Source organism: Calliopsis andreniformis, chromosome 10 (assembly GCF_051401765.1).
Source record: "Calliopsis andreniformis isolate RMS-2024a chromosome 10, iyCalAndr_principal, whole genome shotgun sequence".
NCBI lineage: Eukaryota > Metazoa > Arthropoda > Insecta > Hymenoptera > Andrenidae > Calliopsis > Calliopsis andreniformis.
The window spans coordinates 5,115,019-5,141,879 of NC_135071.1; the positions used below are offsets into that span (position 1 = coordinate 5,115,019).

Consider the following 26,861-nt stretch of genomic DNA (forward strand, 5'->3'; position numbering starts at 1 on the left):
GATATTCTGTTTCCATATTTTAAGTTTTATACGTTATCTTTGTCCTTGACCTTCAATGACCTTGAATAATTATAATCACTGAATTCCTAATAAAAGGGACTATTATTGTATGTGTTTAGAAAGCGGTGGTTCCATTTAAAAAAATGGAGCTGACTTTGAGACCTCTAAAAAGAATAACAAAAAAATAAAAATTCTTTTGGTATTCTATGAGCTCTATTGAACCATTCAACTTTCTCCTTGAGACATTTAACGTACTTTAAAAAACAACAAAAATATTTGAGGATCAAACGTGTAAATTCAATTTGTGAAATACCTCGTGCTAATACGTATTCTTTGGCAACAATTAAAACAAATCTATACATAGATTGTAGCAAGATGTGTGGTACAACCGGGAAGGCATGTACGTATAAAATAATGACATTAGCACTGCTTATTCTTTCATATAGGTATGAAGCTCAGGGTTAGTCGAATACGCATATATCAGACCAATCTTTAAATTCAATTTTCCCGAAAACTATGTATCTTATACAAAGATTATATTCTTTAGTTTCAATTTTACCCAATCGCCTTCTTCTGAATTGTACTACATGCCCTGCCACATCACATATTGAGAAGTTAAGGGCCTAGGATCAGATATGTCAGGGCGGTGACATTACCGACAAAATTAGGCAAAAACAGAGGTTTACGCGCTGACGCTTTACGTCCTTATATTGAAAGATTTTGAGATGGAAAAGGACTCATTCGATAGAGGAAGGTTCAATCTAGCCCGCGCTGGTCATTATTTAATCAGATTCTGCTGATGTTCAGTAATATGAGTGTTCAAAGTAAAGCAAAAATCGACAAATTCACAGCCATGAAATCTAAGCATTTTTAGCTAATTTAGAGATTGTTCTGAGCGAAATCATGACCAGCGCGGGCTAGATTGATCCTTCCTCTATCAAATGAGCCCTTTTCCAGCTCAAAACCTTCCAATATAAGGACGTAAAGCGTCAGCGCGATTTTGCAGTGCTTTTTGCCAGGTTAGAGATAAAATAGAGTAAAAAACTGACAAGTTTAGTTCCGCTTGAACAGACCAGGCGGCGCCTAATCAGGAGGCCCGTGCTGCCCTGAGTTGGCACGCGAGTTTCGAGAATTTGACGTACCACTACACATGCAACTATACGAGCTGCGTGTTTCGTTCATGTCCCACAAGAAGTCCCATGAAAAGTCATTCCGAGTGACATTGTAAAGGTTCGAACAGAAAGTGAGCTCGGCGGTTCGGACTGCTTCGGACGGCTTCGGAAAGATTCGGAAAGAAGCTTGAAACGCTTCGGCAAGCGCAACACGGCACAAGCAGCCTTTTTGATATTATAGATATTTTCACGTTTCGACTCGGAAGGAGATTATTCGGTGAGATCTTCAAAAATTTTTATGAAATTTTGAGGGATGAGTTTAAAGATTAAACGATGACATTCTCTGTGTATTTTGTATGAAAAATTAAATTAAAACAAGTTTATGTACAAGCTGATACAATCGAGAAAGAGCGATTCTACATGCAATAATAAACTAAAAATAAAGAATATAAATTGTTTATAATATTTATATGTTCTTAGGTCTGGGTTAGGTCTGGATATATACAAAATAAAAGGAGTAATTGCTAAAAATACATTAATTTAATATGTTTACTTTTTAATTATAATAATTTATAATTAAATTTTCCCCCCCGTTCCCGCCTCTTCCCCCCAGGCCAGGTTCGCAGTTGCTGCCGCGACCCCGACTGCGGCTTCTCCCATACTTCCACTTGCGGATTTTCGTTTTAAAGTCCAGAAATTATAATATGAAAAATAGACACATGTTATTCAAGAAGTATACTTCGTTCTTGAACAAAAAATGAATAGATAAATTACTTAGCGCTTTAGCATTAGATCGCCTATGATCTACGTACCTTTTGTCGTCATGCCTCCTCTAAAGCTTGCACCGACTCCGGCGTCGGCGTCGGAGTCGGCGTTGGTGTGGGCGTCGGCGTCGGCGTCGGCGTCGGCGTCGGCACTAGCTTTAGAGGAGGCATGACGACAAAACGTACGTAGATCATAGGCGATCTTATGCTAAAGCGCTAAGTAATTTATCTATTCATTTTTTGTTCAAGAACGAAGTAAATTTCGTGAATAACATGTCTATTTTTCATATTACAGTTCTGGGATTTTAAAAAGAAAGTCCGTAAATGAAAGTATGGGAGAAGCCGCGGTCGGGGTCGCAGCGGCAACCGTGATTCTGATGATTATAAATATATTAAATTAATGTATTTTTAGCAACGTCTCCTTTTATTTTGTATATACCCAGAGCTAACCCTGACCTAACCCAGACCAAACCGGAAGGAAAAACGAATAGGATATAATTCGCCACATATACAAAGAGATAACTAAAATTCGTTTACTGTTATTGTTTGTAAGTAAATTAATATGAAATCATCATGAATTTGTTTTAATTGTTTTTTAAAGGCTGGTATCAAGAACGTAGAAAATGTAAAACTTGTAAGTATTTCATCTTTTACATTCAAGTTACATAAACTCGAAAAGTAATTTTTATTAAACTGATTTAGTTTTGCAGATAAACCAGAGTTTCCACTCGAAATATTTTACGAGTGACTCGTGCCGCTCAATGCCGCTTGCGGGCGACTTGGACCAAACCACAATAGCGTTTTAGAAACGCGAGAGTAAGATTTGACATTCGCCTTCTCTCTCGTCTTTCCGAAGCTATCCGAAGTGATCCGAAGGGCCGATTCACGTACATGCGGCTCGTGGAGTAGTGTGTATAGTGGAGGGGGAATCATAGTGTGGCTCCATCTCGCATTCATTAGGCAGCCACATGTCTGTGGATGATTTTATTTCTGTAAAGAAAACTGTAACGGCAGATACCGACCAAGAAATCTCGTAAAGTCACGTGACTACCTTAAGCCCTTAATAATATTCTCAAAATAAGCGTTTGGGTAATTGCGAATGATAGTTTGATAAGTGACACGTCCCACGTTCGATACCCACAGTCTGGAAAAAACATTTTCTTTCTTTTTTCAAATATTTAAATTGCATACAACAGTAGTGTACAAACACTGTAATTTTTTATGCAAATTTTCGTTCATAAATACATATTTAATACAAACATGTGTTTGAACATTTTTCTACTTTTAGCTTTGTGTTTTATCGAGGAATTTCCACTGCCTAGACGCAGTATCGAGACACACACAACAGAACGTCTTCGTATGTATGTTATCTATTGCACGTGTTTTCTCATGTGTTATTTGTGGTTGTGTGCGCTGAGCGGTGTGTGCGGCTAGCCGCAACGACAGATGCGTTATTTTAATTCTCCGTAAAACCCTCATACCCATGTATATGTATATACAACATGTAATATGTATTTATTTTAGAGAACAATTAAAATGTATTTTTTAGATATCTATTTATGAATGAAAGTTTGTACACAATAACTGCAGTATTTGCAAAATAATGCTATATGCAATCTAAATATTTTAAAAAGACAACCGCAGCTACCCAACAGCCCTCTTTCAGAATGCTATTATTAGTTTCCAAAGATATGTATATGAACTTGTTTTAATTGTTCATAAACAATACGCAGAGATATTCTATACAACGTCATTAGTCTTAGACTCATCCTTCAAAATTTCATAAAAATCTCTGGGGGTTTTACCAGTAGCGGATTTATGCACAAGCGTTCACCTCGGAATCCGTAAGACAGAGCCCCGAAAAATATGTACGTATGCATTGTTTCACCAGAAATTCCGTACGTATGTAACAGCGCAATTGAACAGAATAGCATGAACAAGAACTACAAAAATTTGAAGCAAATCAGATGAAAGTATACTGAATTATTGTTGACTTTTATCACCTGGAATATGAATTATATAGCTACATTATTATCGCGATAAATGTGAAATAGATGTCTTTTCAAATACTGGATTCACGGTACGGCTAAGGTACGGACACATTTGTTCAGTAATTCCGGTGGTTTCGTTGCGGAGCTAAATGATTTTAGCATGATTACGCTGAAAATACTATGTCATCGTCGGGTGTTGATAATTGTTATCAGTAGTTAAAACGTGCTAAGCCTGTAATGTTGAGATTAAATTATTTTATGACATTTTTTATAATTAGCAACATGGAAAAGAATAAATGTTATAATGAGAATTTAAAGCTAAGTGATAGTGAAGACGTATTTGATTTTTAAGTATTAAAAGATATTATAGAAGACAATTCTGATTATGATTCTGATATTTCAAGTAGTGGTAGCGAAATTATACTACCAAAGAGACGAAGAATGAGAATTATTGAAAGTGAAAGTGAAGATTCGTTAGAAGACGTAGATGAATGGCGTGATGTTACAGAAGAATTAGTTATTCTAGAAAGAATACATTTGAATGTATCGACAAAGGTCATTGAACCACAAGTTCCTTCAAATATTGTACTGCCGATACAATATTTTAAATTGTTTTTCGTAGACGAATTGATAAATAAAATTATAAAGGAAACCAACAGTTACGCAGAAAATGTTCTAAACTTGAAAGAAATATCTAGTAACTCTATTTGGCAAACATGGTGTGATGTGGAAAAGGATGAATTTTGGGTTTTTATCGGAGTTATCGTCAATATGGGTACGATATCTCTGGCAAATATACAAGAATACTGGTCGATTAAGGACAATAGTTGATTAGTAACGTATTTACAAGAAAAAGATTCAACCACATATTCTGAATGTTGCGGTTGAAAACACCTAATCTTGCGAAAAATGATATTAGAAAACGTATTCAACGAGTAGAATATATAAATTCAAGATTTTTAGAACATTTTATACCTGGAGAAAATATTTGCGTTGACGAATCCGTAGTAAAATTTAAAGGAAATATATGTTTTATTACATACAATCCAAATAAACCTACCAAGTGGGGCATTCGAATATACGTTTTAGCAGATTCAGAAACAGGATATGTGTATAGCATCCTTCCATATTATGGAAGTATCACTTCCGAAAATCTGTCAAAGCCAGAATTACTGGTCAGCTCCAGAATTACCCTGCATTTGTACCAACAATTATTGGATCGGGTACCTACCGCAAAAGGGTATCACATGCACACCAACAGGTATTACATTAGTATATTCTTAGCTGAAGAATTAAGAAAAATTAAGTGCCACATGACCGGTATCATAAACACAAACAGAAAAAATGTCCTAGCAACTCTGCAGAAACCAAAATTAAATGAAAAAAGGATTGTCGCATACAAAAAAGGAAACACGATGCTCTTAGCTTGGAGGGATAAGAGAATAGTATCGTTATTGAGCAACTGGCATAATGCCGAAATGATAACCACTAAAAGATTTATACGAGGCGGTATAGAAGAAGTAATCGAAAAGCCAAGTATTGTTGTCGGGTACACACAAAGTCGATGGATGGTGTTGATCGGGCTGATCAATATGCCTCCAGTTATTGCTTTCTGAACAAGTCACTTAAGTGGTGGCGGAAACTGTTTTTCTGGGGTATGGAAACATCAATAATTAATTCATACATTTTCTCTAAAACTGTACAGCACAATAAAAATAAGAAAGCGCGGTCCAATTTACAATGTTGAAAAATTTTAGTCGATAACAACTCATAGGGAAATTTCGTCAGGATAGAACAATAGTTTCTACATCAATTTCTGAAATCAAATTAAACGAAAATCTTCATATAATCAAGGAAGGTATAAAGAGGGACTGTGTTGTGTGTTCTAAAAGGAAAAAAGTGGGTGGCAGACGTCAAATAAGTGATTACTGTGACACTTGCCCAAGTAAACCTGAAATGCACATGGGAGATTGTTTCCAAAAATATCGCACCATGGTGAATTACAAAATTTAAAATTTATGTTTTATTTACAAGAGGAAAATGCATATACATAAAATAAATAAAATCAAAAATATTCACAAGTACGTGTAATTCTTTCCACTCAAATAAGGCTTCTTCTTCTCAAACGCTTCGCTGCAAAAATGTGCTGGAGTTGCTGGTAGGCAGTGATAGAAAAACGCGCGGAGCGCTAAGGGTTAATTTTATATGTGAACAATTACGAACGACCGTACAAACTAGCCACGCACGCTCCTCGCGCCTTTGATTTACAGTAATGTTGCGGACGAGAGCCGCTCTCGGGTCTGGTCGCGATTCTCGTCCGCGACTGGTAGTCGATTCGGCTTCCTTTGCTCTCAGTCGCCGAGATAATTGGTACACGACCGGAGAAGCAAAAAAAAGGGTCTCGCTCGACCGTCGATGCTCGAGCTCGATGCCCGAAATCAATGACGTCAGAAAAGACACGGATAGCATTAGGGATTTAATAGGAAAAATTGAAGTTCCTTATTTGCAAACAGATTTTCACGCAAGTAACACCAATCGATTCCTTGTGCTCTCCCGATAAAAATGATATCAAATACGACATGATTCCTATTATTTATAATAAAGATATTTAAATAATAAAGGTTGGAACCCTGCGACGGTTACGGAGAATCGTCAAAGTTACTTTTCTATCAGTTCTTTACGAGCTAAAAATGACATAAACAGAATTTATGTATATCATATTTAATCGATATCGGAAAGAAGATATTAAAAATAAAAAAATAAAAATTTCTAAACATTTAAAACGGAACTTATATACATACTTTTTGTATTACGCTTTCATTTTCTTAATAATTTCAGTCATTAAATAATTAAACACAAAAATATGAGGGAATAATAGGGAGTTAGCCCTACGACGAGAGCCGCGCTCGTCAAATCGACTACCACTCACGGACGAGAGTCTCGCTCGGGTCTAGTCGTGCCTTAGAATCGACTACCATTCACGGACGAGAGCAGCGCTCGGGACTGGTCGTGCTTAAAATCGACTACCACTCACGGACGAGAGTCGCGCCCGGGTCTGTTTACGAGCATGACCTTTCGTTCTACAAACCAAGTTTTATGTACCTTTGTTAAAAATAATCGGAATCATGTCGTGTTTGACATCATTTTAATCGGGAGAGCACAAGGAATCGATTGGTGTTACTTGCGTGAAAATCCGTTTGCGAATAAGAAACTTCAATTTTTCCTATTTAAATTCCTAATGCTATCGTTGTTTTTTATGACATCCTTGTTCTCGGGCGTCGAGCTCGAACGCGATGGTTCCAAGAATTGGTTTCTCGGCAGCACGTATCAAACGAGGTAGTGGGGATAAACCGCGGCTCTCGTCCGTGTAGACGAAACGGCTCTCGTCCGCAACATTACTGTACTTGAGGCGTCAGGTATCGAAGATACCAGCGCGATAACTTTACGTTCTTCACGGCGAGAAAACCTGTCAGCATACAGTTCTGTCTGATATAACAGATACTACAATAATATTACAACGAAACTGTTGCACGCGGCACTTCCACCTAATCCCTGGAGAGGTAACTCCAAGATGATACTCGCGACTGTTTTGCATTACAACGAGTTTGGTAAAAGTGCGAATATCGAGACGTTCAGCCAACTGGGATGTCTCGTGAGGGCTTGGTACCTTCGAGTTACCGACACGCGTGGCCGCAGAGCTTCAACCTTTGCCAAAGTCTGTAGGCTCAAAGAAAACCCTTGTTTGGCGAAAACCGATTTGCTTCTCATGCCTCGGTTTTAGGCGACCGTTAGAACCCGTTAGCGAAGGAAGATATCTACAAGATTTTAGCAGAAGTCGGAATCGTCGAAGAAGTCGAAAGAATGCTCTTATTTCGATGTTGCCGGCTGGAAATTTTGCGTTCGTTAATACTGTTATTACGCTACGCTTCTTTACTACTTCCGCGATTGGTTCGCAGGCATCACGCCATATTGTAGCCAATCTTTAGCGGTGACTTATGAATCTGAATCGATGGGGGGGGGGGGGGGGGGGGGGGGCATTGATTTGGCCTATGGCCGTGTGGACGTAATAGGATACTTATTCCGTTAATTTAAATATCAAGAAAACACTTCTATCAATTTTTGATGATACTCGCTTAGGAAAGCAAAGACTGCTGGTGATTAGTGCAACAGACATGAACGCCGAACGCGATTTAATTCATGTAATTAGTTGTGTGTACGAATTTCCTTCAAATTCTACGCCAAGACTTCTATGGTAGAATTAATTTCAACAGGCGGCTCAGGGTCACTTAGCTTCTCACGCGCCTTTCTGGTGGGACAGAGGAGTGAGCTCACGGATATTCCACACGCGCGGCAAGTGCGTCCGCGCGCACGGGGAGCTGAACGCACCAGAAAGGCGCGTAAGGGGCTGAGTGACCCTAAGTCTCCTGTTGAAATTAATTCTACCATAGTAGTGTGTGCAGTTTTTTCGCGTGTAGATTTGGACTAGAAGATTAATTAGAGGGTGGACACATTCATCCTTTCCATTCCGAAATTTCATAGGGTATATTTTGATTTGCCCTATGGATTGTAAAGAGTAGGCAGGTCTACTGTTATTCAACGATACCCCTCGTATGGTATTTCAATATTCGCGGATGAAAGAATTGTGATGTGTGGATGTGTGAAGTGAACAGACAATTTACATGAAGGTGGACATATTAAGCTTTTCTATCTCGTAGTGAGTGTTTCGAGTGGGCCCATGGTTTGCAACGATTAAACAAGATTATTATTATTGAATGATATTCCTCAACTTTAAATGAATTTTGGATCCTGTAGCCATGTCAAGAATCGTAAAATTTCCGATCAGTTGCTTGACGGTGATCGACATCTCACCTCCCTTACGTGAGTGCAATACTGCTGTTCGGGCAACCACTGTTCGATGCCTCCGCGCGGGATCATTTCTGGTGTTTTCCACCAGATGTTTTGATGCTTATACCTACTAATCAATGAAGCCTCAAACGCGAAATTGTTATTCTTGATTTTCGTCTTATTTTGGTCTCTAGTATCACCCCTTAAATTTATCTCGTGTTGTTCAGAAACACCCTGTATAATACTGTTCATAAAGTTTCAGAAATACAAAATACTAAATTCTATTTATATTAAATGGACTTGACACTCGACCTCAAAAATAACATAGTAAGCTAACATAATTTAGCAAAAGCTTAAAAGAACTACTGTATTTTTATGTTTTCAATTTTATACAACAAAAGTAAACGTGTTTGCACCAATTTATATTAAATGAAATTAAAACTCAAACTCAATAGACAACATAAAATGAACCAATTTTATTTAATATAAATTTTAAATAAAATTCTCTTCTTTTAACAGAACTATACAAGTTCGATATAAAAAAACTTTGTTTACAACTTCCAGAGTTCACAATTTTTCAACGTCTTTTCTATTACTTCAGGTTTTAGTCTCTTTTTTCTCTCCCTAGCTTAACCATTTACTGTCCTCATTCTATTCTTTTCTTATAACTCAAGAGTTCACTTGAATTTCTCTATTATCCTTTACAATATTGTATAACCAAGTATAAGTGTAAATACACCATGTATAAGTGTAAAATTGATGCAAGAAAGAAAATAATCCAAACCTGATAAGGCGAGCAAAATATCCAAAAGAAGCACCCAACGTATAGTATTCTTACAAATATTCATGATCTTTTCAGAAATGGTTTGCGTTGTTATTCCGTTCGTATTATCCAAAATTTCTTCCAACGTTGCAGTACTGCAGTGAGTTAGTTGTTCTGTTGATTTCTGTAAAAAAAATTTATTATATAACTTTTTGACATATTCGAAATATTGATGTTCATAATATTGGACTGAAGTATTAGATTCATAAATCTTCTTTTTAGATAAGAAAACATGCAATGGATTTACCAAGTCTTCAAAAAATGGGTTTATGTTGAAAACGTTTAACACAGATAAGCTGCGGCCACACTGGCTAAGATTATTGGCAAGTAGAAGTGCAGTAAGCGTAAAAAATATTCCGAATAATTATAGGAAAATCTTTCTACGACACACTTCTTTATGGTATAATAATATTGCAGCATTATTGATTTTATTTTGTGAAAAATAATAGTTTTGTTTATTGTACATATATCCTTGCGTCCATCATGTATTTCGAGTATACAAACATTATATGTCTATGACAAAAGATATACAATGTTTATACAAATTATACTATACTAAACGGTAATAACATTGTATTGTAACCGAAGTGAAAGTGAAGTGAATAACAATGAATACGAGTGACAATTATGAAATAGTCTGTGTCGATCAAAACATTGAAATAACTAATAATACGTTTGATAATAATAAATTAATAATAATGAACCATAAAGATCATAGTGACGTACTCGATTTCGATAATAACATGAACGACCAACGTGATAAAATCATTTGAAAGAATTGAAAATAAGTAAAATTTAAATTAATAATTATCTTCATGTCTTTGTAACTTAAAATTTTCTTTTCCTTTCTTTCTAATTATTTTTAACTGTTGAAGAGACTTAATGCTGTTATTTTATTTTATTATTGCTAAATTTAAATACTAAAATTATTACTTCATTTTATCATTACTATGTTTGAATAACGAAATTTATTGCTTTAGTTTATTATTGCGAAGTGCTATTAATGGTGTATGTTCATCCTATAAGTATTTTTATTAAATTATTATTATAATTTTCAAGGATTTAACTGTATTGTTAATTAAATACATTAGTTTATGCTTGTATTATAAATATAGCATAATATATGCAAAGCAAAAAATGTTTATGCAATTATAAAATACCAATAAATCTTTGAACTTATTTCTCTCGAAATTACTAAAATTGAGTATACAGCATGTGTGTATTATGATATCTATCTTGTTAAACAGAACATATTTCTATACTTTATGAAAGCAAAACTCCATAGCTGGAGGGAATAAAAAATATTCGTGCAGTTGCCTTTAGTAAACATAAAGAATATTTTGTATTTAGTTGTATAGAGTGTAATTGTTTTTATAAGAATGAAATTCTATTTTTTTGAATGGGTAGAAGCTTGAATGAACGTGTCCGAAAGATCCCTCCTCACGAATTTAAACCGAACCTTTTTTAATCACTTTGTTCTGACGTATTTAACATGGGAAAAGTAATAAAAACAAGTGATTGGATTTTGTTTTCAAGGTACTTGCAAAATACTATAGCTAAATATTAAATACAATCAATATAAGTTGAACTGTATAAATTGATTGGAGGTAGGATTTAATCGCAATCTCCGTTACGAGGCCGGGAAAGCACAAGATAAACAGGACTCCACAGCTCATTTAGCTCCAGTCAACTTTGATAGTACTTACAATTCGGATCAATGTTTTTCTAGAAGTTTCCTAATTTATTGCACAACTATGGTAGGCCAAGTTAATGCGTGTTTGTATTCAATTAATGGTTATTCAACTAACGTAAGAGAAAAATAGAAGAAGAAAGAGAAATGAAAGTAAAAATGAAAATAAAAAAACAATAGTCAGAACAGAAGAAGTAGAAAGAGAAAACAGGAGAAAGAAAATTAAGAATGAAAAAGTAATAAAACAGAAATATAAAAAAACAAGAAAAGTAAAATCAAATCAATTTCCTAATTGATATATAGCTTTTAATCAAGCAATGACACTTTTTTAAATTAATATTCAATAAGCGAAGACGCTGATGTGTATGAACTTGATTTCCATAAAAAAGTGTCTTTGGCCAAGAGTGAGTTAGTAAAATTTTTCTTCAGGAACAAATTATACCATTAAGACTGATACGCGACCTGTCGATATTGTTTTTACACCTCAGTCAAATAATATGGGATGCGAGAGGTCCGATCCGGTGACCGTAATCTCCGGGCGCGCGGGTCGCTTACCTGAAGCGGCGCGCACCACTACTTGTAACTCCTCACTGCGGAGTTAGTTTTACGAGTTCCATTTTCGGCAATAGCTTATTTTATAGACTGAAGTTCAAGGAATATGGTCATATCATTTATTTAATTTTTTACCCCCGATCCTCTAAGGGAAATTTGCACAAGAAAAGTTCGTTTATAATTTTCCATATTACAAAAAAGAGTTTCCAATTAAAAAATATATTATTAAAATAGACCAAACCTTCCCGATTAAAATAAACAAAAAAAAATCAAGTCAATACGACAAATAGTTCCTGAGATAAAAATTCTAAAGTACACCCGGTTTCACGAAAATAGGCAAAAATTGAAAACTTTGACTGCCTGTATTTTGTAAACAAATTTTGATAATAGCAAAATGATGACTTAAACCTCCCCTAATTTCATGTCGACTACATCATATTCAATTTTGAACAAAATCCCTGATGTCGAGGTCAAAAAGTGATCGATTTGGCGTGGAATGACCCATTTTCAACAACTTTCTCCTATACATATAATAGGCGGTCGGCCTTAGTTTTAAAGTTATGAGCCAAAATCGACATCGGTGATGGTACGAATAAGTTGACCCAGTGGACAAGTACAAAAAAAGGTGATCTTATAAAAAAAGATAGTTAGACTTATGTTATCTTTGTTCATTGGGTTAACTTAAATCCACTAGGTTCTTCTAATGTCTTGGGTCGCCTGGGGGATTTTTTTTGGACGTCTACACTGGGTCAACTTATTCCGCTTATGGAAAGTAAAGGTTTCATAAACAATGTTCAAGTTCAATAATTAAAGCTAAATAGTCCCCTCCTTATATAATAATTGGTTGTCGGGCCCGTGCTATATTTGTAGAAACAGCAGAAAAACGGCTATCACGCTGTCACGGATGCGTACGTGTAATCAGAATTCAATACAGTAGTAGCAATAGTTTTTTGCAAATATTTCATAAACTAAGACCGATTGCCTATTATATGTGCAGGAGAAAGTTGTTTAGAACGATGAACTTAACAATATATCCAAAGATAATCGAAATCGGTGGTGGTGTGACTAATCTGCAGTTCACCAAAGAAATTTTAGTGTATATTATATTTATGTACGTGACAGAAAAAGGTCTGAAAGATGCACAATACAGCGGGCATACAGTTCGGAACAGGCACACTATTAGGGACACACTAATATAGTCTTTCCGTTTTCAAAGTATACACTAACTGTAGAAAAATCTAGACACGCGGTAGCGTCTCGACGCCAAGTACATGAAGTAATATCCTGTTTATAAGTATGTCGACTGTCGCTGCCGTGTATCTTCACTCGAGAATCGGCTATTCCAACCTTACCTGAAACTTATTTCATTAATATCTCATCACGCGGGCAATATTGTCTACATTTAAAGGGATTTTTCTTATGTAAACCACATTTGAGCTTTCCAATAAGACCAAATTCAATAAAATTGGTCCACGTATGACAGAGATATCATAATATCATCAAATGGATCAGTCGGAAATTGTACGATTTTTCTTCTGATTCTTCTCTTATTCAGGCACATTTTTGTCAACATAATACGTATATGAGTTACACGCGCCCATTCAACCAAAAGGAACTAACACATGTTTTACTCGTCGACTCTCGGAATCATTTGGCAGGGCTCAGCGGCCGTCAGCGAAAAGAGAACCTGCTAAGTGTCGAGTGACATTTCGGACGTACCAGCATAGGGTTATCTGTAGTAGAAGGTTATTATCTTTCTAAAAAGAAGTGAAATCCTAACAAAAAACTTAACAAAAGTAAAAAAATTATGCCAAGTACATAAAAAAGTCAAGGACGAAAAGGGGTACCATAAAAAAATAGAAGATCCCACAAAAAAAATAGAAAATTACAATATAAAAAAAATTGAAATCAACATGAGCTGCAAGTACATATCCCCATAGAAGATTATAGAAAAAGAAAATATGCGAAATTAAAATAAGCTGCAAGTACATATGATATGAATCATAAAAAAATAGAAGATAATAATTACAATACAAAAAAGGATGTAAAATCAAAATGTGTTGCAAGTACATAAATGTGCTTTCCAGCAGCGTGCAAAGGCGACAATGTGTAACACAATGTAAGATTCAATTGCTTCTCGAGTTTCATTTTCTACTGAACGATTTCGCCGTGCGTCTTCTTTTTTACAATATGTGGCACAATTCTTTCTGACTCTAATATTTGCTGCATCCATAATCTGTTTATACGTTGATGTATTTTCATTAAATACTTTTAATTGCCACTAGAGATAATTTTCGGTGCCATTCTCCGAACAGTGTTATTGAAGCTTTCGTTTGTATTCTGTGTGTATCCATCGATGCATTTCGCTAATAAATTTTCATCCGAAAGTTTTTCAAAAATTGACCGAATACCCTCAATGATATCTTTAGAAGAAGGCGGTTTATGTTCATAACTATGTAGTGTTCCTTCAACGTTTGCTCTTTACCAAGAGCACTACGACTCTAGTCCTTGAGGACATTAATCACGCTGAGACTTTTCATCAGTCGAACATTTAGAAAGTAGTCCATATAGCGTTCTTTATATTTATTAAGAATCGCTATTTCTTCTTATGTCTAAGCCGTAGTAAAAACTGAATTTGTCAATAAGTCTTCCACTTAGTCTTCCTCTTCCAGCAAGACGTTTTGTTTTCTGGCAAGCGCGAAGCAATGTGTCTATATGTTTCTGAACATGGCCGACACATTCTTTTTTTGTAATTTCCACTCGATGACCAAACGAAATAGAATTAATTATGCCTTTGTCTGTTTTGGTATCGTCGTCACGAATGTAACAAATATATTTGACGCTATATATTGACTCGGAATGCATAAATATTTCGCGAATAGCATCAACTTCTATCTTTCCTGCTAATCCTTGATAATTTATGGAACATTGGCCTTCGTGTGTACTAAACTACTCTGTATATTATACGATATCCTTCTTAGAGCTCCAAAATTCACAGGCCCTGCAGTAACTAAATTTAACGATGACATAGAAGATATTACCGTTATAATGGTCTATCACACTAGATACTCCGTATAAAGAGTTGAATCTGCGTTTTCTCCACGTTTCATCTCCTGAAACTGTAAGTCCTTCCATGCCGAGACCTCTATTTGTTTCCTTTGTCAATTTCTTTTTCTCTTCAACACTTTGGTGTAACACTTGCTTGCAAATAGTTGATTAAGCTTTTAGTAAAGAATTTACTATTAAATTATATGTGGCCTGGAAGACCGGTCGCGGCAGGTCCATTATTCCACAAAATATTCTTGCTCCAGCTAACCCTATTCGAAGAAGCCAAATAGCAAACACAAATCTACGATTTGTTTCGGACATGTTTCTTGCATACACGTAACATTAATTTTTAAACCAAGGCCATGAACAGCCACACAACTGAATTGCACATCACTTTCACAATGTTTGCATTTCACATGTTCACTTATCCTAGAAAATACAGTACTAAAGTTTAATATAACATAAGATATAGTTTCATTTATAGAAACATTGTCATCTATTGCACTTCAAAGTTTTCTTGCAGATGCACTGGTGGACACTTTTTCTACTGCTTTTTTCAAAAGGATATATTAGATGCTTCCTCTTCCTCGAACGATCTTTCCTAATGCTTGGAGAAGCCCTAGCTTTGCGAGGAATTTTCGCTTTCGACGGCATAATTTTAAGAAACTTCGTTTCACTTTTTTTAACAAAGTGCAAGGAATAGTAGATTGAATGCGTAGTGAAATTCTTCCTAACCTTGACTTGTATGCTTTGGTACTAATTTTCAAAGTGTACCCAAATATTACTGTACCCTACATACCTATTCCGTCCGTGGCAATCGTGATCGCCGCGGGTCGGTTAGTAATACTCGGCCACGCGATCCTGTGTCGTTAAAAACTGTATAAATTCATTAATTTTTAAAATATCGATATGAAATTTTCAGGAAATATTCTTTAAACATGAAGCTTTTAAATATGTAAAAAACGAAAAATTGATTTTTTAACCTATCTAGGTAGATGTAACCCTTAACCAGAATAAAATATACTCTGTTTGGAACAATAATTCTATCATTTCAACTTTGACTGCACATCACGTACAATCCTTTGATAGCACAGTACGTGTGTACAACTACACGAGGTCTCCGCATGGGGTCTCCGCATTTTTGAACGCATATAACTAACAAACGAAGCCTCAAACCCGAAATCGTTATTTTTGAGTTTCCTCCTATTTTGGTTTGTAGAATCAACCCTTTAATTTATTCCGTACTGTTCGAAAATACTGTATAATGACATAATTATGAAAGCATTATAAAGATACATATTCTTCATAAATACAATACTGAACTTCTTTACGTAAGGGCCCATCAAATATTTTTTAGTCAAAAAAGCTTCTAACTGTAGCATAAAGAATGATTTTTGTAAGTTGATTTTTTGTGGTAAAAAGGAAGGCGTACTTCATAGGGTGAAACATGATTTTCTTACAGCATGTGCAAGGAGCATTACAAATAGTTTTCGTAGGAGACACACAGTAGAGGTAAAAATAAGACTAAAAACGATATTTCTTGGGACTACAATATTGGTAATGTAATAACAGTACCAAAATATTAGAGCGAGTATAGGCTAGGCAATACTCGCATCTTGCCCTCTGTGGTACTGTAGTTTTTTCGGGTGATAGCTGTTGAATACGCTCTAAGGCACGTTTTTGTTCATATGCTTACAACCACGCTTTGCTACTAATTATTATACTCCTTTAACTCTAACAAATGTTTTGTTAGAAGATTAAATTCTAGCGCTTGGTGTTTTTCAATGATTTCAATGGATTTGTTTGTCCTAATATTTTAAACTGTTTTTTTAATTTTTTTTTCAAATTGATGCTTTGTGGGAGATTGAATTCTATAGGGTAGATTTTTCAAGAGACCGCATATACTTAGCGTGTTTTTGTGTACCTTTTTAAGGTATTTGGGGAGATCTATGTTGTTCATAGCCACTTGTTTCAGGGCTGAGTTTTTTACAAAATGTAGTGAACCAAGAATTGCTATTATTTTGCTTATAACGTAAAAATTCAAAATTCTTCTTCGTGGGTATGTTGTGTTTTAGTACATAGTATTCACGTACAAATTTGTAAAATGATCGATCAACATTTAGTTAAGGAAAACAACAAAAGTATGCTAATTTTTAATACATTTTTTAAACAAATTGATATTTTCAAAAACTGTTTAGTTAAATGGATTCGTCGTTGAAAAGTATCCAATCGCCTCATTTACGCCATTTTGCTAGACCCAATAGTTTTCGAGCGAAATATGTTTTCCACCCCCAATTTTGGCGATGATTTTCATTCCTTCGATATGGATACCAGCAGATAAAAAAATACGTGTCTAATATTTTTGGCTAATCTACAAACATACCAAGTTTCATAAAAATCTGACATTTACACTTCGGGATGTTCCCTTGTAACTTGAATTTTCTATAAATTTATAAAATAGATACACAGTTTAGTTACTAATAAGGAATAGTTTAATGGTAGACAAACACGTGACGTTTTAAATTTTTATAATTTACCTTGTTTGACAGTTGGCAAGTCACGTCGAACGATTCCGAGGGTCGACGAACGAAACATGTGTTAGTTCCTTTTGTCTGAATGTGACCATGTAACGCGTATATGTATTATGCCGAACAAAATATAAATCGTACAAAATTATTATGGAAATGAAAAAATGAAGAAAAAGAATCCTGACCTTTTCATGTGACTCATGAGATGATATTACGGTTTGTATGTCCTACGTGAACCACTTCTTTTGAAATTGATCTCATTCGAAAGCTCATATTCAGTTTATATAACGAAAATCCCCTTTTTAGAGCATATTGCAAGCGTGTTGGGATATTGACGAAATGAATTTCGGGTAAGGTTGCGATACTCAGTTTTTGGGAAAAGATATGCGGCAGTGATTGACTCATGATCTTGGCGTCGACATGCTACCGCGTCTCTTGATAAAAATATAACTTTATCAAAAACGTAACTGATATCGCTCTAAAGATTATCATTTACAAAAACGAACCAGAGCCTAAAGATAATAGTAATAAGGAATTCACATTGCACAAAAATGCATTAAAATCAGAATGCAACTTGTAGAGGTGTAACCAGAAAAAGAAACTGATATCTGGACTCCAGAACCAAAGTATATTAAATCCATTTGTTTTCTACGTGACTTAGTACACTTTGGCTGTGAGGTCCAGATATTAAATCAGATGATGATGATTAAGAAATTATTGATGTCTTGCAGGAAATATTTTAAATATTCAATTAGGTATTATGCCTTACGGTTAAGCTGATGACTCATTTTTAGAAATTTCTAATGTATTCATAACATTCAAAATTAAGAATATTATACATGTACAGTAGCGATCAGCTAGTTAAGACCGCTTGGTAGTTCGGTATATAAACGTTGCACATATTTAAAAAATTGAAATTTTCGCATATTTAACTTATATATAATAAACCCTAAAGTATATTATACCATAATATTGCAATAAGTTTATTTTCTATATTATAATTTACACATATTTTTGACATTTTCTTGTATTATACCGTTATAATAGGGGACAGCTATGCAAGACCGATAGGTTTTTATCACATTTGCTTAGCTACCGTCATTGTTGACATGATTCTTATAGTCTGACATGTTCAAGAATGTAAACAATAGCAAATCAGTCTACAAACATGAGTCGAAGAAAGAACATTATCCCTGAACAGAGAAACCAAATTAAATTATTGAGAGAAGAGGGATACTCATTTTCGGTAATTGCTGAAAGATTAAACATTTTCAAAACAGCGTGTGTACAAGCAGTGCAGTTTATACTAAATACAGGTTCAGCAAATAATGTGCCACGAAAAAAAGACTTCGTAATACAACAGTCAAAGAGGACCGTGTTCTTCATCACATCTCTGAAGCTGACTGACACAAAACAGCGAAACAAGTACTTAATGAATCTGGTACCGAAATTAGTAGCAAAATTAGTGTTCGCACAGTGAGAAGAAGATTGAATGAATTTAATTTTATGGGTCGTGTTGCTCGCAAGAAGCCGCTCATTTCTGAGCGTAATAGAAAATTACGTTTACGGTTCGCTACAGAACATTGATAGATACCGGACGGCAGTTGATTGGTCAAAAATTATTTTTATCGATGAGTCCTAATTTGGCTGTCAGCGACGACACGCCCGCCGCGGCAGTGCGACTCGACGCAGCGTCAACTTTCCGCAATTTTCACAGGGCCAATTTTAAAATGTCCATCTTTTTGAAAGTTTGTCCATCAAGGGGAAGGATCAAACTATATTTTCCTTTTTTTCAGATTTTTAAAATCGCGCTTCATCTTAAAAACCTGCATTTGTTTAAAATAATTGCAAAAAAGATGATTAAAAAACAATTTTTTTTACAATAAGTACCGTAAAGCTTATCTCCATCCGCTTACTAGGTCAATAGCTATAATTTTTTAAAAAAATGGTAGCACTTAACTTCAAACAGCTGTAAAATCAACAATTTCCAAAATTTTGAAAAATCCTTTGGGGTACGTTTAAATATCGTTAAAGACTACAACATATTCAAATTTAAGCAAATTACAAGAACTGGCTCCGAAACGTGCCCGATTTCGCGTGGAATGACCCATAAGAATATTATCATGGACATCAAAATCTCCAGATCTCAATCCCATTGAGATATTATGGATAGATGTGGACAAATATATTAAACAGAAAAAAAAACAAAAAATTTAAATGAACTCTACGCTGTTATGGAAGAAGGATGGCGAATATAGAAGGATTGTGACGAAGTTATTCGACAAAAAGGAGATCCAAAGCGTTATTAATTACGTTTTGAGTTTTATTTCACGAAATTTTCTAAGTTTCATTGATTTTAACTGTATTTACAATATTAATCTGATGTAGTCTTAAATAGTTGTCTGCTGTTATAACGACATAATCTAAAGAAATGTTAGAAATATATATAGTTTGTAAAGTTAAAAATAAAATTATTGTAATATTATGATATAATATACTTCAAAGTTTATTATATATGAGTTTAATTTGCGAAAATCTCAATGCTTGAAATATGTGTAATGTTTATTTACTGAACTATCAAGCGGTCTTAAGTAGCTGACAGCCACTGTACCTTGACACTTATCAAAAAGCTGAAAGATATTTCACATTGTAAAATGATGAGCATCTAACAAAAAACTGAAACCATGTAGAATTAGATTTTTTTTTAATATTCTAACCAAAGCAAGTGTTTTGAAATGTAAAAAAAAGGCAGTAGGAGAAATATGGTTTGCTAATTCTACTATGCGCCACCCATTTTTTGTAACTGCAATGTCACGAAATAGATTTACAGATTGCAGTGTTTTCACGATTTAACGATAAAAGGATTAAAGCTACAAAAATGACAAATTAGTTGCAATTAGAAATGTATAGAGTTTGTTTGTAAATAGTTGCATAAAATTTTTTAAATCATGTGAGAATATAGTAGTTGACGAGCTGTTGGTTGCCTTCAGAAGACAATGTTCTTTTAAACAATACATAACATCAAAATACGCTAAATACGACATCAAAATTTGTACCACTGCTGAAGATTCTACTGGTACATTTGTTAATGTGCCAAAAAAACAAAATAAAGTATATAGTGACAGATTTGATTGAGCTATATTTTCAGAATCCCACAAATTCAGAACTCAGATTCTGGCATTTTCTTGATTAAGGATGTTACTACCTGAATTATTACTTGATCGCCAAATTGTTTATTAAGTCGTTAAAAATCGTGTGGATTTAGAATTTCTACTGAAGGTAATCGCCTTCCACTAATTCGCACTGCATTTGGCTATATTTTCCGAGCTAACGCATGATTCCCGCTGTTTCGTCAATAGTACGCTATTTACTTATATATTGTTGCTGAATGTAAACATTTTGTAAATAAAGAAGTTGCAAAAATTATAAGAAATGCAACATCATTTTTTAAGAGAACAATAGAGTTGCGATCCATGGTTTCTTTCACAACGTTGGTTCTTATGACTGGTACAACACGATTAAACAAAAAAAACTTCTTTTTTGACCTTGATTTTCAAGGTCAAGGTTAATTTTGCGGGTAGATTTTTACACCAATTTTCACCAAATCGTAGATGTAGAATCACGCTATCGTGGCCGTGACACATAATTTTTAAACATCCTGTACCTCTAATTGGTACAGTTTAATGAAAAGTTTCGCAGTACGTTATATTACAAGCAATATTTGAACAGAATAAATTATGAGCATTTATAAAGAAGTAAATATGATCGAAATTATACCGTGTTTGGTGCTATTTTAATCAAAAAAATCTCATCAATCAGTTTGTGAAATTTTCATTGATAAAAAGCTAAAACAAAAAAATTTTAATACTACATTAGTATTGTTTCATCTCTACAGAATCCAGGATCCTAACATCACTAACGCGTAGCTCCAGATGTCTGCTACCGAGAGAATATTGTAATACGTTTTTCTACTATACCGAAAGATGTACAAAAAATATGTATTTTAGTCAGTCTGTAAGCTTTTTTAAATTATGAGATATAAAAAAGATAACAAAAATACATCATTCAGATGACCAAGTCACACAGTCCAATCTGAATATAGAGAAATAGGGCATATATTCCTTATTACAGTACTCCCGAGATATCGCCAAACCTGGGATAAAGTCTCGTCGTTATTCCCACCACTGCGGGAATGAGGAACCTCTGGGAATCAATGAAGCGTGAAATGTGATACAATTCAGCTCGTGCGATGCTCCTTTGCGAATAGACAAAGACTGATATTTGAAAGATTAAGAAGGTATTTAAAGGGGTAGACTTGTATATTTCAGGACAGCAACATTATCGACAAAATTAGACAAAAACAGAGGTATACGCTATTACACTTTTCTTCCGTATATTAGAAGATTTTGTTGAGCTGGCACTTTCCAGCTCATTGAACAGAGGAAGATTCAATCGAGCGCGCTCTGGTCATGATTTATTCAGATTCTATTGATGTTCAGTAATATGAATGTTCAAAGTAAAGCAAAAATTAACAAATTTACAGCCATGAAATCAAAGCACTTTTAGGTAATTTACAGACTATTCTAAGCGAAATCATGACTAGAGCGCACTCCACTGAACCTTCTTCTACTGAATAAACCCTTTCCCAGCTTATAATCTTTTAATATCAGAAAGAAAAGTGTAATAGTGTTTTAGCAATGCTTTTAGCTAGGTTAAGGATAAAACAGAAAAGAAATGACAAGTTCAGTTCGGCTGGTGCACAACAGATGGCGCACAGTGGTCCGGATCGAGAAATTTAATGACATTTTGCGAAAAAGCTAATTTGTTCAAATTGATATCCACTGAATGTTTACTGCTTATTAATTGCCCAATAATCCAGAAAATGACAATTTTAATATTATTTAATAAAAACTTTAATGATAATGAGCACATAAAGTTGAACGTTTTAAGATAGTACTTTTGATGTTATACAACTGTTTCCTTTCTTCGCGGTGTTTCTGATATTTTTGTTCAATATTCTCCTTTCATATTTTTTTTAAATAAAGAGTATTCTTGTGAAATACAAAATCATACTTTACATTAATAATTACTCTGCGAAATATGTTAAAAAAATAATGCTGAATGAAATACAAAAAATTCTTAATGTTCTCTATAATTATTAAGAAATATCTTTCAAATTCCAAAGAATTCCACTTTCTAACAAATTAGAATATTTACAGCACACTTTCCTTTAAATAATTATGGAAAAATCATTTCCCCCTGCGTCCCAGTCTTCAAATTATTAGTGTTTGAAGGTATCAACGTTTTTTTAAGCCGTATAGTTTTACGTACGTTTATCATTCGTATTATTCGTTTTATTTACGTGTAGGCAAAACTCTTCGGAAAATTTGTGTGATATTGTTGTGAACCTGCAAACGTACGTTACATCGAAAATTTGTCTTTATTGTTAACTGTACAGTGTCCAAATTGGTTTTGAGATTTCGGCAATGCTCAAAGTAAAACCTAAAGTATAAAGAAGATGCTATTAATGATTTTTCGAAATGTTCAAAAGGGAAAAAGTTACAAAGTATGCCAATATATAAGTTATACTTCAAATACGTTTCTCCCTAATAAATATATGTTGAAAATTTGTGACTGATTCTATGACATACTTTGGAAGTACTTTGTTTTAAAATCAAACAGATTTTACAAAACTGAAATTAATTTCATACTACATAAAGAATCCCATTTCTTATTGCAGGTTATTTCTTCCCCCTATAAAATAAATATCGAAAAATTTCGTCAATATGCTGAAGACACAGCAAAGCATTATGTACAATATTACAGCTGGTACTACATGCCGGCTTTTGTACATAAATTGTTAATACATGGAGCAGAAATTATAGAATACGCATTGATTCCAATCGGGCAGCTCTCTGAAGAAACTCAGGAAACTAGGCACAAAGATTTTAAAAGAATCAGAAGTAAAAATACGCGAAAATGTTCCCGATTAGTAACAACAAACGAGGATATACTGTACCGGTTACTTTTGTCGTCCGATCCCTATATGTATATCCAACATGCGCATAAAATCATGTACAAAAAAAATTAAAAATTTAGATCTCGAATTAATAATAAAATAACTTATGTATGCAATAATAATAATATGGTTAAAATAATATTTTTATTATTTTTTCTGAAACCTATTTGTAGCTTAATATTAGTTAATTATTAAGTCCAAATTGCGTATAAATATCTCTTACGGTTCAAAAAATATATAAAAATGTCACTAAATTTCTCGATCTGGACCACTGTGCGACGCCTATTCAAGAGGCTCATGATGCCCAAATCTGGCATGGCACATATTGCAAATTTTCCCCTTCACTACACATATTATCGTACGAGTCGCGTGCATTGTTCATGTCCCACAAGAAGTCCAGTGAAATATCGTTCCGAGGGACATTGTAAGGTTCGAACAAGAGGTGAGCTTGGCGGTTCGGGCAGCTTCGTAAAGAAGCTAGAAATGCTTAGGTCCAAGTCGCCGGCAAGCGGTACGAGCCACAGACAATCCGTTTGACATTATAGATATTTTCACTTTCCAACTCGCAAGGAGACTCTTCGATGCAATCCTCAAAAATTCTTGTAAAATTTTAAAGGATAAATCTAAAAATCAAATGACGACATTCTGTGGAATATTTCGTGCCAATTCATCTTTTCTATGAACGATTAAATTAAAACAAGTTTATGTACAATATGATACAATCTAGAAGGGGCGATTCTACGTGTAATAATAAACCAAAAATAAAGAATGCAATTGTTTTACAAGATACTTAGTTTCTGAGGAAAATGAATTTAAAGATTTGTCTGGTACACGTACGGAAAAGTAAGTAGTGCCAACGTCATGATAAGGACTGATAACATATTTTTAATAATTGTATTGCTTTACATTTACCATTTACATATATTATGGAATGAATTGTTGAAAGTGCCATCTTTGTTGATAAATGCAAATCCTTGTTTTCTGAATCAGAAAATCGCGTACTGACATTACGGTGCTCTGCTGTTTTAATTTCTATAAAGCATCTATTATTTCTTCTAACTGCAGAAGATTTAGAACGCTTTCTGCGTACACTGATTCTTTCGTACGATTCGATAAATAGCTTAGCATTTAAGAGATTAAAGCATCATAATACGGTAATATCATTCTATGATTCTGTGATTCACAAGAACATGGATGCGATATCTGCAACTTGATATCCAATGAATCAACAACAATTGTGCTAGTCAAAACATACAAAGTCTCCTCTAATACGCAATAACCCCAATTCTCTTAGTATCGTTTCTGTCACTGAAACGTTTAGATCATTTCGAGATGAATGCCGTATACGCTAAACGATTCGAAGCGGTCTTCTTGTGCTATCACCCGAACGGATCTAAAATGAGTGTTAGAGATGTAGCAAAATATTTGCATAAGTCTCGCGAATTTTGTAAATAAGTGGGTGCAACGATATAAGGAATCAAAGTGTGTCGATGATCTCTCTGATCGAGGTTCGAAGCGAGTTACGACGAAAGGGGAAGATAAAGTGATTCGGCAGCTTTTTTCGAAAAATCTGACACTTTCCATACGTAAAGAACAAACAGTTTTAGCGAAAAAGGGTACAAATATAGGCATGTTAACAATCAAGCATCGGTTGGAAGACAATAGAGTTGCATGGCGTATTACAATTTCAAAACATGCAATTATCCAAAGAAGCATTAAACATCCAATAAAAGTTCATGTTTCGGGGTGTTTCAACATTCGGGGTGTTATAGCACGTGCATTCAATTACACAATCGCATTCAGATCAATGATTTCGCGCCGAGTTAGTGAATTCCAGGATAGTTGGCGATACATGCCCCCCCCCCCCCCCCCCCCCGCCGTTTTGCCACCCGAAAGGTCGCTGATCGCCAGAATAACCGATGAGTCCAGCGCACTACAGATCGCGAGAGTACCAGAGCTAAACAGTGTTTGAATAAAAAGTAGTAAAGTTTACGGCGAGTTCCAACTCCTTAACCTGGCCAAAGAATCCAAAATCCTATCTTCTTCGCACCTAACGGCGATCGAAGGTAGAATACGCTAGCTCTAGCAAGTGAACGAAAGAGTGACAGCAGGGGCTTAAATTGTACAAAAGGGGTCTCCTAGTATCGGTGAAACATTGGTTTGATGGAACCAGAGACCAGTGGACACGTCAAGAGGGCGACGATCCCAAACACCGAAGTCATCTTTGTATAGAATGGAAAACAGGGAACGGTATTAACGTCTTAGATTGGCCATCTCAGTCCCTCGATGCCAATTCAATCGAAAATGTTTGGTCTGTTATGAAATATAAACTCCGAGGAAAACGTATTTTAAAATTGAAAACACTAGTTCGTCGTATTCCAGAAGTATGGAGATCTCTTCTTGTCTCATATGCCGGAAAGTAGGTTGAAAGTATGCTCAGACATTCTCAAGCAATAAATAATCACTAATAGTGGTGATTGGACACATTATTAAGTGAGTGCGTATTAGTTTTATAGATGTAACTTCGATCTATGTAACATTGTTTACGAAAAAGATTTATTTTCACTGAGATACCGTGTCCGAGCGTGGACACGGTATATGTATCACGCGTCCTCCCACATTTTGTATCAGACTTGGACATTATTTGAATTAACATTTCGAATATATTTTTATTCTTAGCATCTTCGAATGAGAATTACAAATAAAATAAAATTATGTCAAAATAACGGATAATTTTTTAGTTAAATAGAAACTTATTTAAATAACTTCTCAAATAATTATTAAACATATTGCAATGATATTTACATGTGCCAATACTGCTTAATTTGGAAAGTAATTCGCCGCGGAGTTATTAACGAATAAAGTTCAAAAATTTATACACGAAATATGAATAACAGTTTTATTCGATAAACAATTACTCGTTGGTTACGAATAAATCTGTACTGACATCCGTTATTCGGAAATAAACTTTATGAATTTATTCCTCACTTTTTATCCCTTATTCTAAATAAAATATGCTCAACTCTGCCTTCCTATGGTTAGAATTTTATAGTCTCCTAAGGAATGCGGTTGAATATCCGCAGATGATAATTATTTTCTTATAATGAAAGATTCCAAGTACGATACACAGCATGGAAAAATTTTTTTTTTAAATATTTGAATTGCATGTAACAGCATTTCACAAATATTATAATTTTTATACACAAATTTTCATTTATAAATCCATATCTAACTGATATATTTGAACTTCTACCAACAACCTCCAAAAACAGAACTGTACTAACTGCTGTGAAGATGTTGTGACTTGTATTAATTTTACACAGTTAAATTGTTTATTGTTAATTTAAAACATTTATATGTAATTCTAATTTTCCGTTAAACCTACATACAGATACATGTATACAGGGTGTTCCACATAAGGTGCCGGAGACGAAAAAACCTTTTTCTTTGGAAAAATATTCTCTGAAGCTTTGTTAACGAGTTATTAAC

General features: G+C 34.5%; 1 protein-coding gene across 2 annotated transcripts in view; it reads right to left on the bottom strand.

Annotated features, from left to right (window-relative positions):
• LOC143184832 (phospholipid phosphatase 1) overlaps nt 1-26,861 on the bottom strand; it is a 137,064-nt gene that overhangs the window by 70,440 nt on the left and 39,763 nt on the right. For both annotated transcript variants that reach the window (XM_076387340.1, XM_076387342.1), the window contains exon 2: nt 9,497-9,659. In XM_076387340.1, the coding sequence (XP_076243455.1) occupies nt 9,497-9,659 (163 nt within the window). The remainder of the gene's footprint in view (nt 1-9,496; nt 9,660-26,861) is intronic.